Source organism: Hyperolius riggenbachi, chromosome 12 (assembly GCF_040937935.1).
Source record: "Hyperolius riggenbachi isolate aHypRig1 chromosome 12, aHypRig1.pri, whole genome shotgun sequence".
NCBI classification, from domain to species: Eukaryota; Metazoa; Chordata; class Amphibia; order Anura; family Hyperoliidae; genus Hyperolius; species Hyperolius riggenbachi.
In genome coordinates this window covers 203455644-203475296 of record NC_090657.1, presented here as the reverse complement: position 1 = coordinate 203475296, position 19653 = coordinate 203455644, and the positions used below count along the sequence as shown (strand labels likewise).

The 19653-nt window shown below is 47.1% G+C and overlaps 1 protein-coding gene and 1 long non-coding RNA gene across 7 annotated transcripts in view; one reads left to right on the top strand and one right to left on the bottom strand.

Moving 5' to 3' along the window:
- The window catches only part of LOC137541367 (uncharacterized), an 84322-nt gene that overhangs the window by 18345 nt on the left and 46324 nt on the right, over positions 1 to 19653 (bottom strand). The window contains exon 3 of one of the 3 annotated variants that reach the window (XR_011025135.1): positions 7516 to 7935. The exons of the other annotated variants lie outside the window; for them this stretch is intronic. This is a non-coding gene — a long non-coding RNA (uncharacterized lncRNA). Of the gene's footprint in view, positions 1 to 7515; positions 7936 to 19653 lie in introns of those variants that run through there. 3 annotated transcript variants of the gene reach the window in all.
- SPAG9 (sperm associated antigen 9) overlaps positions 15237 to 19653 on the top strand; it is a 171581-nt gene continuing 167164 nt past the window's right edge. For all 4 annotated transcript variants that reach the window (XM_068262636.1, XM_068262633.1, XM_068262634.1 and 1 more), the window contains exon 1: positions 15237 to 15613. In XM_068262636.1, the coding sequence (XP_068118737.1) occupies positions 15317 to 15613 (297 nt within the window). In that variant the 5' untranslated portion in view covers positions 15237 to 15316. The remainder of the gene's footprint in view (positions 15614 to 19653) is intronic.

Sequence of the window (19653 nt, the reverse complement as noted above, 5' to 3'; positions counted from 1 at the left end):
TGTGTTTACATTTAGCCTGTGAGCCGCGATCGGCGGCTCGCAGGCTATTCACGGAGCCCCCCGCCGTGAATTGACAGGAAGCAGCCTCTCGCGCAAGCGGCTGCTTCCTGATTAATTAGCCTGCAGCCGGCGACGCAGATCTGCGTCGCTGGTCCTGCAGCTGCCACTTTGCCGACGCGCGGTATGAGTACGCGGTCGGCAAGTGGTTAAAAGTAAACATCCATATGCCTCTCAGTTTAGGTTCCCTTTAGGCTACTTACACACCAAGACGTTGCGTTGTAGGGGACGTTATGGTCGCATAACGTGCCCCTAACGCAACGCATGGTGGTGCGGGAGAGGACGTTAGAGTGAGCCGCGTTAGGCGGCTCTATCCGTATAAGGTCTCCCAGAGTGGCGTTGATTGGCCGGCGAGACCACGCGATGCGGAGCGAGACACTCCGCATCACGTGGTCCCGCCGGCCAATCAGCGGCCGCCAGTGCAGTGCATATTAAGTAGCCATGTGCGCGGCTACTGTAGCGGCATCTCCCCGCCTCCTCTCAGCCCCCCACTGAGCATGTGCAAACAGTCTAACGTAGAACGCACATCATGCTGCACTTTCACTAAAACGTGCAGCGTTACATGTAACGCAACGTGGGCAGTGTGAACAGCCCACTTGTGTTACATTGCTGTGGGTTGGGGGAGCGTTACAGGCTGCACTAACGTGCGCCTGTAACGTGCCTGTGTGGAAGCAGTCTTAAAGAAAACCTGAACTGAAAATTAAAAGTCAAAATAAACATACACAAGTCATACTTACCTCCTGTGTAGTCTAGTACTCAATCTATGTTTCATCTCCTGCGTCCTGTTTGTCCACTGTGATCAATGGAATTCTCCGTCCTCCATTTTGAAAATAGCCATTACACCATAACAGCTTTCTGGTCAGCACACAGTTAAACTGTAACATCGCCCACTTGAGCCATAGGGAAACATGGACACATCAGTTCTCCTCTCAGCTGTTACTGACAGCAACTGATATATTTCAGTTCTGACAAAATGTTGTCAGAACTGGAAGGGATCACTATAAGAAGAAAATGGTGAGCTTCTGAGAGGAACTGATGGCATGGTAACTATGTCATGTTAATTTGAAGTTACCTCAATGTGTTTATTTTAAATAATTTTACTCAGTACAGGTTCTCTTTAAGCAGTCTGTTTAACCACTGCAGCCCGCCGGTATTTTTTTACCTTATGGACGAGAGGAATTTTCACCTGTCAGCACTCCTCCCATTCATTCCCCAATAACTTTATCACTACTGATCAAAACAAAGTGATCTATACCTCGTTTTTTTCCGCCACCAATTAGGCTTTCTTTGGGTGGTACATAATGCTAAGAATTATTTTATTCTAAATGCATCATGATGGGAATAATAAGAAAAAAATGGAAAAAATTCATTATTTTTTAGTTTTCAGCTATTATAGTTTTAAAATAATGCATGCTACCATAATTAAAATCCACACATTGTATTTGCCCATTTGTCCCGGTTATTGCAACGTTAAAATTATATCCCTAGTACAATGTATGGTGACAATATTTTATTTGGAAATAAAGGTGCAATTTTTTCAGTTTTACATCCATCACTCATTTTTAGCCCATTATTTCATAATTATATGCCCTCTTGTCATAAATATTATTAGTTTGTTTTCTTCTCTAAAGTCAGTAGGTGTACTTTAATATTTGGCCACAAGATGTCCTCGCTGAGAATTTGTATTCTACATAGGCCAATGTATTGTTACAATGTAACTAGGGGAAGTGACCTAGGCTTCCATCGGAAGCCTCCGATCACAGTGGTGGCGGGGAGATTATGAATAGAAACATTGTTTCCATTCATATATTTAACGATCGGGTGCCGGAAACCGGTGGAAATCAGTGGCGGTAGCTTTAGGTAAAAAATAAACACTGTTTTTGAACAAAAACAGTGTTTATTCTCCGTGAAAATGCTCGGATTGGCACAGGGGACTTTTGTCCCCTGCAGCCAATCCCCCCCTGCTAGCAGCAGCAGTGCGATTGCGGGCATCTGCCCGCATGATCAGCCGCAGACCACCCAAACTGCAGGGACGTGATTAGCATATCCCTGCGGCTTTAGCTGCTGCCTCTCACCTGGCTTCTGAATTCTCCTCTACTGGCTGCTGTGCCTGGCAATACTGTTTTTAGCTGGATTGGGGATGATGTGTGGGCTGAAAGGCCTGGCAGTGATGCTGTGGCCGGGCTGGCGGTGATGCTGTGGCCTTTTTGACAGTGATTTTGGGCTGGTTGGCTGGTGGTGATGCTGGGCTGGCTGGCCTTGATAGTTTAGGTAGTGACAGGTGCCCCCTAGTTTAGGTAGCGCTAGTAGCCTCCCAGTTTAGGTAGTGACAGGGCTCCCAGTTTAGGTAGCGACAGGAGCCTCCCAGTTTAGGTAGTGACAGGGCCCCCCAGTTTAGGTAGTGACAAGGTCCCTGTAACGGTTGGGTGCTGCAACTCAGATGTCTGATTATTAGGTGATCTGCAGCATCACCACTAATACAGACACTATACCTGATTATGTGGTAATCTGCAGAATCACCAATAATGCGAGTATAGCTGGTCAAGATACTGAGACAGTTGTGTATTGGGGCAACCGTAACTTTATTAGTATTGAGAGGCCTTACCAGAGGAGCTGGTAAGGTCCGAACAGTATACTGAATGTATAAAATAGCACAGACCTCTCCAGAGGACTGGAATAGGTACAAACAGAAAGAGAATAGAAATATTCAGACTATTCCTTTACCAGAGGAGCTGGTAAGGTACTAGTGGAGTGATTGACTGTATAGACTTGATCAGACCTTTCCAGTGGAGCTGGAAAGGTGCTATCAGTCACTAATAGAGCAATAAGAGATTATCTCACCAGAGAAGCTGGCGAGCCAATATTGCCTCACCAGTGGCGAGGGCCCACTGGTGAGTAGAAGGTCAGACAGGCCAAGTTCGGCAACAGAGAGGTAGTATCAGTACAGAATCGTAAGGCAGAAGGATAACGAGTAGACAGGCAAAGGTTCAGCAACTAGTCAGATAGGCAGAAGTACATAAACGCTAAGCAGAAAGCAAGGTCAGAGATATAGCCAGAATCATACACAGGTAATCAAATACAATTAACAAATCCTAGTCTTGGTGTGAAGTCCTTGGTTTCAACACCTGTGCCAGTCTAAGGTCTGCACATACAATATAACAATAATCCTAGTCTTGGTGTGAAGTCCTTGGTTTCAACACCTGGCACTAGTCTAAGGTCTGAGCGCTAACACAAAGTATTCACGACAGCAGACAGCGAATGAATGAAGACTGGAGGCTTATGAAGCGGAGGTACGCTTCCAGCCACTCCCACCACGGAATCCGCCAATCCAAGCGGCGAGAGTCACCAGTGACGTCAGCCGACCAGCAGGTCAGCTGGAGCGCCTTCTGCCCGCATAAGGGTTCTGTCTCCGCGTGCGCGCCCGTGCGAGACAGACACCCTATGAGCTGGAGACAACACCGTTCCCGGCGTGCTAGACGCCAAGGGAACGGATAACACTTGAGAGCCAGGGAGAGAGGCGGCTGCAGACACCCCCTGCGAGTCAGCAGCCTCCATATCAATGCTTGTTACAGTCCCCCAGTTTAGGTAGCGACAGGAGCCTCCCAGTTTAGGTAGTGACAGGACAACCCCAGTTTAAGTAGTGACAGGGCCCCCAGTTCAGGTAGTGACAGGAGCACCTAGTTTAGGTAGTGACAGGTGCCCCCCAGTATAGATAGCCAGATCTATAGGTGTCCCTATTGCAGCGGAGAGAGAAAAGGGGGCGTGTGGACAGTAGTGGAGAAGGGGGAAGTCCCCCCCCCCCTTCCCTCACCTTTGGGGCTCCCTCTCTCTCTCGCTCGCTCCCCCCTTTAGAAGTAAGTGATGCGGGCGGCAGCGGCGAGACACACTATTAGCAGGCGCGAGTGACTCTCTGTATCTGTGCAGAGAGAGAGTCACTCATGCCTGCTAATAGCGTAAGTGTCTTGCCGCTGCCGCCCGCATCACTTACTCCTAAAGGGGGGAGCGAGAGAGAGAGGGAGCTCCAAAGGTGAGGGAAGGGGGGGAGACTTCCCCCCTTCTCCACCGCTGTCCACATGCTCCCTTTTCTCTCTCCGTTGCCACAGGTGGGTGGCCGCCTGGCCGGCCACTTCCGTGTTCGGGTGGCTGGGGGGGGGGGGGGGCAGCAGCTGGCCAGGGGATTGAGCACACCCCATTTTGCCCAACGTATGGACGCCCATGACTCCGCTTGCTGTAAGTTGATATCTGCTTTTTCTGCATTTGACTCCTTGTGATGTTCTGATGTAATTGTCATTTTCTGTGATGTCTGCTAATTTGCAACCACTTGTGAACATTTGATATGTAACTTATTGCTGTTTTTTATCAATTAGATTTGAATAAAAACGTTTTGCATCTATCTCTTGGCTGGTGTGCGAGTCATTTTTCTATATATATGGGTGCATGAGAAGTTACTCACATCTTGGCTTCCAGCAATGATGGCTCTCTGTAAGCCGTACATCCAGTCCTCTCTATAGCTACACGCCTCTCATAACGTGATGAGATATGTGCCGGCGAGTCACACGAGGGGTGACACCTGTAGCCATGGAGATGGGACATGGATGAGCAGCTGGTAGAGTGCTCCCGTCATGGATGCTGGGTGTTGAGTAACTTCGGGCTGTGTCCGCACTGCGCAGGCGCAGTAGTCCGGAGCTACTTGTACCTGTTGTTTCCTCCGTGCACAAGAAGCTCCGTGCAACTGTGCAGGTGCAGCCATGTGTGGGCCTGTGCAGTGCATCCACAGTTGTACACGCAGGGAGTGAAGCCACAAAGAGGAAGGGGTCCTCTTGATCGCATGCGCAGTATATGAAAAGTTCAACTGCTCATGTTCCTGCCGAGAGTGCGATCAGGAGGTGCATGGCCCAGGCCTCACATGCAGCTGGCAGAGGGGCACTGTGGCTGGCTGCAAGATCGCAGAGTCAAGGTGAGGGCACAGAAGGACTGCAGGGAGCTGGAAGAAGCCCCAGGAAAGTTAAAGGACTACTCCAGTGAAAAAAATAAGCAGTTAAAATCTGGCAGAATCTCCTCATGAGTGATTCTCAGTGTTTTTTTTTTTTTTCCTGAAAAGCATTTCCTGAATGGCAGTTTAACTGATGAAACAGAAAGAGACCTGCCAGCCTCCCTACTCACTTGCACACTGTTTTGTCAGCCTGAGCGAATGCCGTTCAGGAAATTAAAAACCCTGGGAATCCTCCATGAGAAGATGGACTAGTCCAAAACTTGTCGGTTATGTCAGATTTTAACAGCTTACAAGTTTACCTGAGGTCAGGGGTGCCTCTAGCCATTTTGTCACTTCAAGCAAGAAAACCTGTGGCCCCACTTATTGCAGCGAAGTTTCACCAGAAAATACACCTAAATGTGGCAGCGTTTCACCAGAAATTACGTAATGTGGGCAGCTTTTCACCAGAAAATACACATAGGCAGGGCTCCTCTCCCCTCCCCCCCTTCCCATTAGTTCTCTCTAATAGCCCTGGTACCTGCCTGCACCCATAAGGAAAAAAATGTACTCACCTGCAGAAGACTCCTCCCCCGGCCTCCCTCCGGTGCGCAGCTCCCCCGATGACCTTTGTTCAGCAATTTTGGCTGCAAAACACCCGCTCTGACAGGCAAAGCAGGGCTATGGGAAAATGGCGCCTGAAGCCCTGCACTGGAGACACAAATAGTCTCCGGGGCAGGGCTTTGGACGCCGATTTCCCATAGCCCTGCTCCTCCTGCCGGAACCCACAGATTCCTCAGGCTGCAGAGGTGAGCTTGCGGGCTGCGGCCAGTGAACTGGTGCGTCGTCTAATACGATGCAGCCAGAATGCAAGCCAGTTCACTACCTGGGGTCACACCATCTGGCGGGGAGGGAGGGGGGCCACGCCCCCCTTCCAGCGCACAGTGCTCCAGGAGACCGCCTGGATCGGCCTGGTAGACCAGGCGCCTCTGCCTAAGCTGAATAGGGGGAAAAAAATCATACATTCCTGGGTCTTCCTCCGCACCCCTCTGGCCCGATCGCTCCCTCTGCGCCATCCTCTGCTTACTGCGCATGAAAGTAAATCAAATGAACACATCTAAATACCAAGATGATCTTTTGTTAGCAACACAGACATTGCAAATATTTATGTTAAAAACAGGAATAATGCTGTTTATAATCACTTCACAAGAGTTATGTACTTTGTCCAAAGTTTGTACATTGATTTTCTACAAGGAGAGTAATGCTTATACTAGAAAATGCACACTTGCCTGCAATCTGACCTTTCCTTGCTCCTTTGCCTTGTACTGCTGATTCTGTGAAAGCGGCCTTTAATTGAGTGATTGTGCCTTAGCATCTTCTTCACATATGACTTTGCCCTTTGGCAGCACCGTGCAAACCCCTAACCACATACTCAAAGACCCAGTCCATGCATGTGTGTTCCATGCACTGTGAGGCTATTGTGCCTGCTCTGCAGGGAGGTCTGGGACAGGAGGTGGTGGAGTCTATGACCCAAAGGTCAATAAGCAAAGGCCAGCAGCAGGGGAGGCCACTGAAACTGCTCTAGTAATTTTGTACTAAGGCCACACAGTTATGTTGGGATTAGGATACATCTCCCCATCTACAGTCCTGGTCAAAAGTTTTGAAAAATATTGGAAATTAGAAAAGTTGGTGCTTAAGTTTTTATAATAGCAATTTGCATATACTCCGGAATGTTATGAAGAGTGTTCAGATAAATTGAATAGTCCTTCTTTGCCATGAAAATTAACTGAATCCCCCCAAAAAAACATTTCCACTGCATTTCATTGCTGTCATTAAAGGACCTGCTGAGATCATTTCAGTAATCGTCTTGTTAACTCAGGTGGGAATGTTGACGAGTACAAGGCTGGAGATCATTGTCAGGCTGATTGGGTTAGAATGGCAGACTTGACATGTTAAAAGGAGGGTGATGCTTGAAATCATTGATCTTCCATTGTTAACCATGGTTACCAGCAAATAAACGCATGCAGCCATCATTGCGTTGCATAAAGATGGTTTCACAGGCAAGGATATTGTGGCTACTAAGATTGCACCTAAATCAACAATTTATAGGATCATCAAAAAAGGAAAGAGGTTCAATTCTTGTTAAAGAGAAACTCCGACCAAGAATTGAACTTTATCCCAATCACTAGCTGATACCCCCTTTTACATGAGAAATTTCACAAACAGACCATCAGGGGAAGCTGTATGGCTGATATTGTGGTGAAACCCCTCCCACAAGTAACCCCTCCCACAAAGAAATTCTGAGTACGTTCTCTTGGCAGTTTCCTGTCTGTGAACCTTGCTGCGTTGTGGGAAATAGCTGTTTACAGCTGTTTCCAACTGACAAAAAAGGAGGCAGCAGCTACATCCCCTGCCAACAGTAAAAATGCCACCATGTAATAAATGTCAGAATGTAAGTCAGGGATTTAAAAGATTTTACAATGGGCAAACACTGACTAAATCATTTATACATAATTATTGTAAAAATGAAGCACTTTTTTTTATTACATTATTTTCACTGGAGTTCCTCTTTAAGAAAACTTCAGGGCGTCCAAGAAAGTCCAGCAAGCACCAGGATTGTCTCCTAAAGAGGTTTCAGCTGCGGGATCGGAGTGCAACCAGTGCAGAGGTTGCTCAGGAATGGCAGCAGGCAGGTGTGAGCGCATCTGCACACACAGTGAGGCGAAGACTTTTGGAAGATGGCCTGGTGTCAAGAAGGGCAGCAAAGAAGCCACTTACTTCCCCCAAAAAACATCAGGGATAGATTGATCTTCTGCAGAAAGTATGGTGAATGGACTGCTGAGGACTGGGGCAAAGTCATATTCTCTGATGATTCCCCTTTCCGATTGTTTGGGGCATCTGAAAAAAGACTGGTCAGGAGAAGAAAAGGTGAGCACTACTGTCACGGACGGTTGCGGGGCCGCAGGCGCGTCCTGTAACCGCCCGTGAAGAAAAAGCGATCGCACTCGATTCCCTGCATCGATTGCGCTTCAAATCGATACAATCTGGGTTGAGTGTGTAGGGGGAGCTGAAGTCCTTTTCTTAGCAGAGAGAGCACCATCCTAAAGGCTGGATGGCTCTTTTGATATGCTAATGAGCCTGGGCCCAGAGAGTCCCTGGCTTCAAGCTGTGCGGATGGCCCATCCATCAGGTATAAGGTGACACCTAGCTGATCTCATGTAGATGTTAATTAACCAAGGGGTGATCAGGATGCCTAGGTGCAGCCAGGCAGGCTGCAAATCTCCGGGAGGTCTTGACACCTTGCTCACTGGTAAAGATCAAAGGGGAAGTCAGCTGTTAGCAGCTAGAACACATCCTGAATAAACCTGAGTCTCATAGCATAATCCATAACTTCCCAGATCTGTCATATTTCTGGGGTTCCTGAGATGGCAGCTTCGCCAAACGTGGGGGAAGGGTAGCATGAGCCCCGGTGCTGGTTCTGAGGAAGTTTCAGAACATTCTGAGGTAAGGACTGCCAGTTAGGCAGTTTGAAAGTGCCTGATGATACCACAGGGGTCCCACCCCTCATGTCTGGTATCAGGGCGCTGGGTAAATCGAGACAGACCTGAAAATGTTAATAAATCTGCCCTGACCTGTACGGTTCTGTGAGATAGAGCCCATATATGGGTAGATATGATTTCTAGCCCCCAGGACAAGGGGAGGGCTCATCTCATCTTCTAAGGGGGTGTATGGCTCCCCGCCCTCACTCCCTCCTACTGAAGCAGGGGCATAAGAATGGCAGAGGACCCAAACTCAGGGTCCTCCACACTGAAACATCTTGAACTCATCAGATGCCAGCTTGAGGATATGCTGGCATCCACCTGGTCTGAACTCTGAACTCAAATTGAAACCCAGAACTCTGTTTTCCCACAAAAAGGACATCTTTCCAGGAACTAAGTATTTTTCTCCCTTCTTTTATTTTTTATACTGGCTATTACTGTCTTAATAATTGTGATTTTAATAATTGTCTGTATATATTAATTATTTATATTGCGTGAATAAACGACTTTCTCCAAGTCATTCACTGTCCGCTACCCTGCTTATCAGCACACACACAGAACTGATCCCGGGTCTCTGAAGATACGCTACTGTTTGTTTGTTGTTGGCTAGACAGAATACCGTGTGTTTAACTGTTTTATTCGCAGGACTAGTCAGTCAGTTAGTGGGCTCCACGGTCCCATGGTAACCGCGGTGGTGGCAGTTTACTCTGAACCAGTAGGTGACGTTGTAATTACCCGTGTCTCACAGGCTCCCTTCTGAGTTGTCTGCGGCTAATTCTTAACGGTTCCTGCGCATTGACTGCGACCAGAGTTCGCACGATCTGTGCGCTGGCACCGTTTAGAAGGCTAAGTGCGGTCAGCCACTAGGGCTCCTGTGACAACTACCATCAGTCCTGTGTCATGCCAACAGTAAAGCATCCTGAGACCATTCATGTGTGGGGTTGCTTCTTATCCAAGGGAGTGGCCTCACTCACAATTTTGCCAAAAAACAGCCATGAATAAAGAATGGTACCAAAACACCCTCCAACAGCAACTTCTTCCAACAATCCAACAAAAAATTGGTGAAGAACAATGCATTTTCTAGCACAATGGAGCACCGTGTCATAAGGCAAAAGTGATAACTAAGTGGCTTGGGGACCAAAATGTTGAAATTTTGGGTCCATGGCCTGGAAACTCCCCAGAACTTAAAGGGATACTGTAGGGGGTCGGGGGAAAATTAGTTGAAGTTACCTGGGGCTTCTAATGGCCCCTCACAGACATCCTGTGCCCGCGCAGCCACTCACCGATGCTCCGGCCCCGCCTCCGGTTCACTTCTGGAATTTCTGACTTTAAAGTCAGAAAACCACTGCGCCTGCATTTCCGTGTCCTCACTCCCGCTGATGTCACCAGGAGTGTACTGCGCAGACACAGACCATACTGGGCTTGTGCAATACACTCCTGGTGACATCAGCGGGAGCGAGGAGGCAGCTGCGCAGGCGCAGTGGTTTTCAGACTTTAACCAGTTCGCATTCAGTCGTTTTTCGCTTCATGCATCCGAACAATGTTCACCTCCCATTCATTAGCCTATAACTTTATTACTACTTATCACAATGAACTGATCTATATCTTGTTTTTTCCGCCACCAATTAGGCTTTCTTTGGGGGGTACATTTTACTAAGAGCCACTTTACTGTAAATGCATTTTAAAAGGAAGAATAAGAAGAAAACGGAAACAAATCATTATTTCTCACTTTTCGGCAATTATAGTTTTAAAATAATACATGCCTCCATAATTAAAACCCACGTATTGTATATGCCCATTTGTCCCGTTTATTACACCATTTAAATTATGTCCCTATCACAATGTATGGCGACAATATTTTATTTGGAAATAAAAGTGCATTTTTTCCGTTTTGCATTCATCACTATTTACAAGCTTATAATAAAAAAAAAAAAGAAATATTTCATCTTTACATAGATATTTAAAAAGTTTAGACCCTTAGGTAAATATTTGTGTTTTTTTTTTTTTTTTAATTGTAATGTTTTTTTTTTTTTTTAATTAAACATTTTATGTGGGTATTTTTGGGAGGGTGGGATTGAAATTGTATTTTTTTTGTAAATATATGTGTATTTTTATTTTTATTTTTCATTTAGATGTAGTTTACTTTTTGGCCACAAGATGGCAGCCATGAGTTGTTTACAGTGACGTCACTCTAAGCGTACCACGTACGCTTAGAGCGACATAGGAAGCAGAAAAAGCGTAGCTTCCGAGAGAAGCTGTCGCTTTTTCTGCGGGGGAGAGGAATCAGTGATCGGGCACCGTTGCCCGATTCACTGATTCACTGGCTAACAAACCGCCGGCCGGGAGCGCGCGTGCACGCGCGCGATCGGCCGCGTGGACGCGCAGGAGCGCACATGGCTTCCTGGACGTGAGTTTCACGTCCAGGAATGTGAAATAGTTAAAGTCTGAAATTCCAGAAGTGAACCGGAGGCGGGGCCGGAGCATCGGTGAGTGGCTACGCGGGCACAGGATGTCTGCGGGGGGCCATTAGAAGCCCTGGATAAGTTCAACTCATTTTCCCCCGACCCCCCCTACAGTATCCCTTTAATCCCATTGAGAACTTATGGTCATTCCTCAAGACGGGGGTGGACAAACAAAAAACAACTAATCCTGAGAAACTCAAAGAAGTGATTATGAAAGAATGGGTTGCCATCAGTCAGGATTTGGCCCAGAAGTTGATTGAGAGCATGCCCAGTCAAATTGCAGAGGTCTTGTTAAAGAAGGGCCAACACTGCAAATACTGACTCTTTGCATAAATCTCATGTAATTGTCAATAAAAGCCTTTGAAACGTATGAAGAGCTTATAATTATATTTCAGTACACCACATAAACAACTGAAACAAAGATCTAAAAGCAGTTTAGTAGCAAACTTTGTGAAAATTAATATTTTTGACAGGCTCAAAACTTTTGGCCGGGACTGTATAGCCGCAGTTCTTGTACACACGCATCTTGTTGCTTTATTCTTGTGTAAAATGCATATATTTTGTTTTTCTTTACAAGTTTTTGCATTGAGAAGTACAAGGTATGCTGATCTGCTTGATTATACCTGTCAGAGCAGGGGATCCCTGCAGTAATAAGTCACCTGGCTACTTCATTGGTGTAGCAGGGGATAGGGTACATGTCCTACAAGCTGATTAAATTACAGCCTATTCAAATAAACTCCCGGCTTTATCCCAGCACCCTTGGTGTCAGTATTCTTCCAGATCACCCTGGGATGTCAGTTAACTTTCAGATCACCCCAGGATGTCAGTTAACTTTCAGAGCACCCTGCCTGGGATGTCAGTTTACTTTCTGGACACCCTGGCATGTGAGTTTGCTGCCAAAGCACCCTGGGATGTTAGTTTATTGTCAGAGCACCCTGAGATGTCAGTTTATTGTCAGAGCACCCTGGGATGTCAGTTTGCTGCCAAAGTACCGTAGGATGTCAGTTTATTGTCAGAGCACCTTGTAGTGTCAGTTTACTGCCAGAGCACCCCCCTGGGATGTCAGTTTACTGCCAGAGCACCCTGGGAAGTCAGTTTATTGTTAGAGCACCCTGGGATGTCAGTTTATTGCTACAGCCCCCTGGGATGTCAGTTTATTGTCAAAGCACCCTGGGATGTCAGTTTACTGTCAGAGCACCCTGGGATGTCAGCTTATTGTCAGAGCATCTTGGGATGTCAGTTTATTGTCAGTGCACCCTGGGATATCAGTTTATTGTCAAAGCACCCTGGGATGTCAGCTTATTGTCAGAGCATCTTGGGATGTCAGTTTATTGTCAGATCTTCCCAGGATGTCAGTTTATTGTCAGAGCACCCTGGGATGTCAGTTTTCTGACAAAGCACCCTGGGATGTCAGTTTATTGTCAGAGCACCCTGGGATGTCAGTTTATTGTCAGAGCACCTTGGAGTGTCAGTTTACTGCCAGAGCACCCCCCTGGGGTGTCCGTTTACTGCCAGAGCACCCCCCTGGGATGTCAGTTTATTGTCAGAGCACCCTGGGATGTCAGTTTATTGTCAGAGCACCCTGGGATGTCAGTTTTATTGTCAGAGCACCCTGGGATGTCCGTTTATTGTCAGAGCACCATGGGATGTCAGTTTTATTGTCAGAGCACCCTGGGATGTCAGTTTATTGTCAGATTACCCTGGGATGGCAGTTTATTGTCAGAGCACCCTGGGTGTCAGTTTATTGTCAGAGCGCCCTGGGATGTCAGTTTATTGTCAGAGCACCCTGGGATGTCATTTTATTGATAGAGCACCCAGGGATGTCAGTTTATTGTCAGAGCACCCCCCTGGGATGTCAGTTTATTGTCAGATTACCCTGGGATGGCAGTTTATTGTCAGAGCACCCTGGGTGTCAGTTTATTGTCAGAGCACCCTGGGATGTCAGTTTATTGTCAGAGCACCCTGGGTGTCAGTTTATTGTCAGAGCACCCTGGGATGTCAGTTTATTGTCAGATTACCCTGGGATGGCAGTTTATTGTCAGAGCACCCTGGGTGTCAGTTTATTGTCAGAGCACCCTGGGATGTCAGTTTATTGTCAGAGCACCCTGGGTGTCAGTTTATTGTCAGAGCACCCTGGGATGTCAGTTTACAGTCAGAGCACCCTGGGATGTCAGTTTATTGTCAGAGCCCCCTGGCATGTCAGTTTATTGTCAGAGCACCCTGGGATTTCAGTTTACTGTAAGTTTACTGTGGTGTTTACTGGTGAAAATGGGCTAAGCTAGCGTTCATTTGGTATTCTTTGAACCTACAGTAGAACCTGTTTTAAGGAGGCAAATTTCTGTTTTGCACAAAAGAAAGTAAAGCTAATATATAATAGCAAGACATCAGCAAAAATAGAATTTACCAAAGGTTTCCAATACAGTATATGATTTTTTTTAAGTGTATGTGTGTGCTGCTGCTGTTGTTGTTGTTGGTAGTGGGGGTGTTTCTTATCGGATTAAAAAACTAGACAGGTCTGCTTTGATGTCTTTAGCCTTGTTCACTGACAGATTGCTTCACTGAATCCAGCAGAAGAATGTGGAGTATGTCTGCAATCCAGTGCGGAATATTTACCACTGACACATCATGTGATGTTTTTCTCCCAGCATGTTGGGAGGAGGGCACCTGTGTAGACAGCTCCGCCCACAGAGGAGGAGATGGGAAGGACCAGCAAGAGGAAAAATGTCCTCCACAGGCTCTTGTAGGAAGAGGGATGGTCAGTAGAGATATGCATTATTATGTGGAAAAGAGAGAGAGAAGGGGGATGAGGGTGGAGGAGAGAGGAGGAGCTACCCCTTGAAGAGGTGGCATTACAGGCTAGAGGGGTGGGAAGACAGGATGGGGTTCTTTGAAAGAGGAGGGAATATCCCTAGAAGAGAGGGAGGTGAAAGAAGGCAAGGAGGGACAAGAGGAGGAGAGGACCCTGAAGAAGGAGGATATCACTCTGGAAGGGGCAGGAAAGGGAAGGGGGGGGGGGTTATCTCTTGAAGTGGGAAGATAGGAGGGAATAAAGGTGTTGGATGACCCTGGAAAAAGGAGGAGATCTTGAAGAGGTGGGCATGGGGGAATGAACATTCTTTGAGGAGGAGATGAAGGAAGAGGAAGGGTTAGTGAATGAAGTATCCCATAAGAAGGTCTAGGGCAGGGGTAGGGAACTTTGGCTTTCCAGCTGTTAAGGAACTACAAGTCCCACAATGCATTGCAGGAGTCTGACAGCCACACTCATGATTGATAAAGGCAAATGCATGCTCGGAGATTGTAGTTTTATCACAGCTGGAGAGCCAAGGTTCCCTACCCCTGGTCTAGGGGAGGGAACAGAGGAGATGGGAGGATGGAGGTGGATCTCTGTGGAAGAGGAAAGGATAGGGGAGGAAGAAGGAGGAAAGGGAGAGAGAAAAGGAGATCAGATGGGAGGATGGAGGTGGGTCTCTCTTGAGGAAGGGGGGGGGGGGGGGGGTTTGGTTTTGATTCAATACTATTAAATAAGGAGAGGGAGGGAACAAGGGAGATCAGATGGTATGATGGAGGTGGATCTCTGTGGAAGAGGAAAGGATAGGGGAGGGTGCATGGCATATGGAGGAGGAGAGAGGGAGCAGAGGGGAGGATCTCTCATGTCATGAGGAAGGGATTGGGAGGGTGTATGGCATAAGGAGAGGGTGGTAACAAGGGGCATTAGATGGGGGGATCTCTGTGATAGAGGAAGGTATAGGGGAGGGTGTATGGCATATGGAGGAGGAGAGAGGGGAGGATGGAGGTGGATCTCTCTTGATGAAGGTGGGGAGATGGAGTAGGGTATAAAGTTGAGTGCTGGAGGAAGTAGAGAAGACAGAGCTTGTAGAATGGAGGGATGGAGCTTTCTCTAGAGAAGGGAGAGAGTGGGGAAATGCACAGGTGGGCGGGACTGTTCCTGACACTGGAGACCTAGGAGAGCAAGGACCCTCAGAGCACACGGGGGGCGGAGTTATCGGGGAGTGGGCGGGTATACTCGTAGATGTTTAGAGGTAGGCGTAGTCTTCTCGCTCAGTGGGCGTGGTAAGGCGGAGATCCTATCTCAGGGCAGGTGGAGTCAGGACGCCAAGTGGGCGGGGTGAGATACAGTAGGGCGGGATTCTGTTGCTGACCGGGCGGTCCTGAGTACAGTAGGGTGGGAGCCGGCGCAGCGGGGCGGAGTGCGCCGGTCAGGGGGCGTGCATTCTCTCTGCGGGCGGCGGTGACGTCACGGGCGGTGGCGGTCCGGTCCGGTCGGGGTGATGGAGCTGGAGGACGGGGGACTGGTGTACCAGGATGAGCCGGGGGCCTCCATGTCGGAGCGGGTGTCGGCCCTGGCGGCCTCCATCTACCGGGAGATGGAGCGGCTAATCGGCCGGTATGATGAGGACGTGGTGAAGGAGCTGATGCCGCTGGTGGTGGCCGTGCTGGAGAGCCTGGACTCCGCCTTCACCGAGAAGCACGAGCAGGAGGTGGAGCTGGAGCTGCTGCGGGAGGACAACGAGCAGCTCATCACCCAGTACGAGCGGGAGAAGGCGCTGCGGAAACATGCCGAGGAGGTCTGTGCCCCCTGATGCCACATAGCAGCAATATGCAATGCATGTGTCTCTATGCATCTCTGTACCACCTGTATGCACCATGGTACCTCCACACCTGCCCACTGTACCCCAATATAGCCTCTCCTCACTATTGTACCCCAATATATCCACTGCTGTACCCCAATATAGCCTCCCCTCAGTATTGTACCCCAATATATCCACTGCTGTACCCCAATATAGCCTCTCCTCACTATTGTACCCCAATATATCCACTGCTGTACCCCAATATAGCCTCTCCTCACTATTGTACCCCAATATCCTTTCCACACTGTTGTACCCCAATATATCCACTGCTGTACCTCACTATATCCTCTCCTCACTATTGTAACCCAGTATATCACTACAGTATCCCAATATATCCACTGCTGTACCCCAATATATCCTTTCCACACTATTGTACCCCAGTATATCCACTACTGTACCTCACTATATCCTCTCTTCACTATTGTACCCCAATATATCCTCTCCTCACCCAGTACGAGCGGGGAAGGCATTGTGGAAATGTGCCGAGGTCGTCTGTGTCCCCCTGTTGCCACATACTAGTAATATGCAATATATGTCTCTTTGTGCACCCCTGTTCCACCTATATACACCATTGTACCTTTATGCCTTCCCACTGTACCCAAATATATCCACTGCTCACTATTGAACCTCAATATATCCCTGCTGTGCCCCAATATATCTACTTCTCACTATTGTCCCCCAATATATCCCTGCTGTACCACAATACCCTTACCTCGTTCAAATATAAGCCCACCTATCACTCAGTACAAGTTGGAGATTGTGCTGTGGAAACATGCAGAGGAGTGTCTCCCCCCCATGCATATGCCATATATTGCACTCTATATACACCACTGTATGTCCTATATTCCCCCTTGTCCCTCGACCCCTTACTACTGTACCTCAATATATCCACTCCTCCCTATTGTACCACAATACCTTTAACTTATATATATCCTGCACCCAGTACAAGTGGTTCAAGGCACAGTGGAAACGTGGAGGTGGTCTTGGTCCCGCTCAGTGCTGTGGAGCTGGAGTAATTTTGGGTATCTGGGGTTGAAGTTGGTGGTTTCAAAACTGAGTTGTCAGATGATTTTTGTACCGACTCCACAGCCCTGGTCCCACACAAATCATATATTTCTCTATATACTCTCCATTGTACCTCCTATATATCCCATTGTAATCTACTGCTTTTCACTGCACCCCAATCTGTTCACTTCTCCACATTGTACCCAAATATAGCTGGAAAAGGCACGGTGGAAACATGACAGGGAGGTTTGTGTAGCCTCCTATCTATCTCTCTATGTATCTATCCCATTGTAACCGTTGAGAAGGTCTGTGTATACCCCCATATATTTGCAACTACCCCTCCCCAGATACTCTTTTTGGACATAGAGGACTCCTTTCTCAAGGCAATATAGACAGACAAGATTTACTGGTTTGTTTACATTGCTAGTTCATTGTTTTGTTTACATTGCCTTCATCAGGGGGTTCTCCATTTCCTGAAATAGAAGCTAGCTGTGTTATCACTCTTTTGAATTAAATTACATTGGTCTTCTTGGACTGCAGACTTTTGTATTGATTGAGTGGATTCCATGATCTCGTTGTGCACCCACATGATCTTAGGGCACTTTCACATCAGACAACGCGTGCAGGAGCCGTACTCCTGCACGCGTTGTCTGCCTGCGACGCAGGGCTGTGGAGTCGGTCCAAAAATCCACCGACTCCGACTCCGACTCCTCAGTTTAGGATTCCACCGACTCCGACTCCACGACTCCGACTCCTCTAATTTGCATATTACAATTTTGTTGATTAAAAGTATGTAACATGAAATTCGTCTCTTAACTGCCAACGCTTAGGAATTTTACAAGACAACTGAAGTGAGAAGGATATGTAGACTACTATATTTATTCCCTTTAGACTAAAACTAGTCCTTGGTAAGAGTACTTGTAAAAGGTACAAACCGGAACAAAGAACATCCATCAGGTCCTAGGCAATGTAAGTGTGGGTACATGTAAGAATGATGTGCAGGTACTCTGCAGGGGAATGAGGAGATTGTAAACAGACAACACCTCTGTGTTCAATGTGCACAGCATTCTCAGTGGATTCCCTGCAGCTCTGTGGGGAGTGCATATGTAGAGTATAGTACTACTGTGTAACAAAGTAAACCTGAGACAGATGAAATTAAAGTTTTATACATACCTGGGGCTTCCTCCAGCCGCCTTCAGGATAATCAGTCCCTCGTTGTCCTCCTCCACCACCTGGATCTTCTGCTATGAGTCCAGGTACTTGAGCCAGTGAGGCGTAGTGCGCATGCACACACTCCGCCGCCAGGAGCATACTACACCTGTGCAGCACTATTGCGCAGGTACAGAATGTTCCTGGCTGTGGGAGCGGCATGCGGCCGGACAGCGCTGACTGGCTGAATTACCAGGACTCATAGCAGAAGATCCGGGTGGTGGAAGACAGTGAGGGACTGATTAGCCTGAATGGGGGCTGGAGGAAGCCCCAGGTATGTATAAAACTTTACTTTTCATCCGTCTCAGTTTCCCTTTAATTTGTAGTCACCAAACCAAATTTTAATAACATATCGAATTATTTGATTTCATCAGCAAAGGGAGTGCATACATTTGCATAAATCAGCATCAATGCAGAATTATTTCCATCTCGTTGACCATCTCTATTAGTGACACAGCTACACATCAGGCTTTATTCTTACAGCATAGATGTTATTTATTATATATAAGAGATTCCTGTGTACACATCATATATACAGTCACAATCAGATATGTATATCTGACTTTAAAAATACGGGGACTGCTTTATTGAAGCAGCACAAGTAACTAATTTTGATTGGTTTATTTCATTTTTGTAGACTAAGCACAGCTATTACTGTATATATACTGTATATATACATTATTTTTAATGACTTTTATCTGAGAAATAAAACATTTTATCATATTTTCTATTTTAATTACAGTTACAAATTCATTAGGAGTCGGAGTCGGTGCATTTTTCCCCGACTCCGACTCCGACTCCAGGCACCCAAAATTGCCCGACTCCACGACTCCGACTCCACGACTCCGACTCCGACTCCACAGCCCTGCTGCGACGTGTCGTCGGGTATCTGCGGTGCGACGCAATCAGCGGCGGTAACTGGTAATTAAACCCAACGGAAAACTCCGGCTCGCGAGTGCGTTGGACGAAAAACTGCGCCCGGGTGCGTCGGAACCGCAACGCATCGAAACGCAGCGTCGGGTGTGAAAGGTAAAATGAAAGTCTATGGACTTCCATTTTTACCTTGGTTAACTCAAACGTTAGCCATTTGCGTTAACGCACAAAATCTGCCCTAATGTGAAAGAGCCCTTAGCCATTGTCTTGTGCCTCTAGGAGGCTCTGGGAGGCTTCTGGAGCATCTGGAGGCCATCCCACTACTTGGGAAAGTCACTTTCAGCAAGAGTTAAAAAGATCTGTACTACCTAAAGTAAAATACCAGGTTTATTGAAAGGGAGTTAAAAATTCAAATGGATGACTGCTGTAAGGCAGCTTTATGGGTCTGTTTACATGGGCTCACCCGGCTTTCGATCAATTGCTTTTCTGCAAGGCCCCAAAGCTGCTACTGCTGGTGATATCAGCACTGTGCACAGAAAAGGGAAAGTTGGAATTTCCTGATGCAGGAATCAATATAATTTCTCTAGTTATCCCTTGCAGGTTGCCATGGCAACATGATGCTCCATAATTCTGAGCTGAAAAATACCAATTTCATTGAATTTACAGTGGTTCATCTTGCAGTAAAAATACCTTTTTGTTTAGGAGATGGTCAGATTGTATTGCCTGTTTCAAGTTAAAAAAGTATCAATTATCCACACTAGTGTTTGTCAACATTTCATTGGCACAGGCCCATTTTTATACAATACCAGTTGCCTGGCAGTCCTGATCTGCAATAGAAAGTGAATTACACCAGAAACAAGCATGTGACACTTCTAGTCAGACTTGAGTCA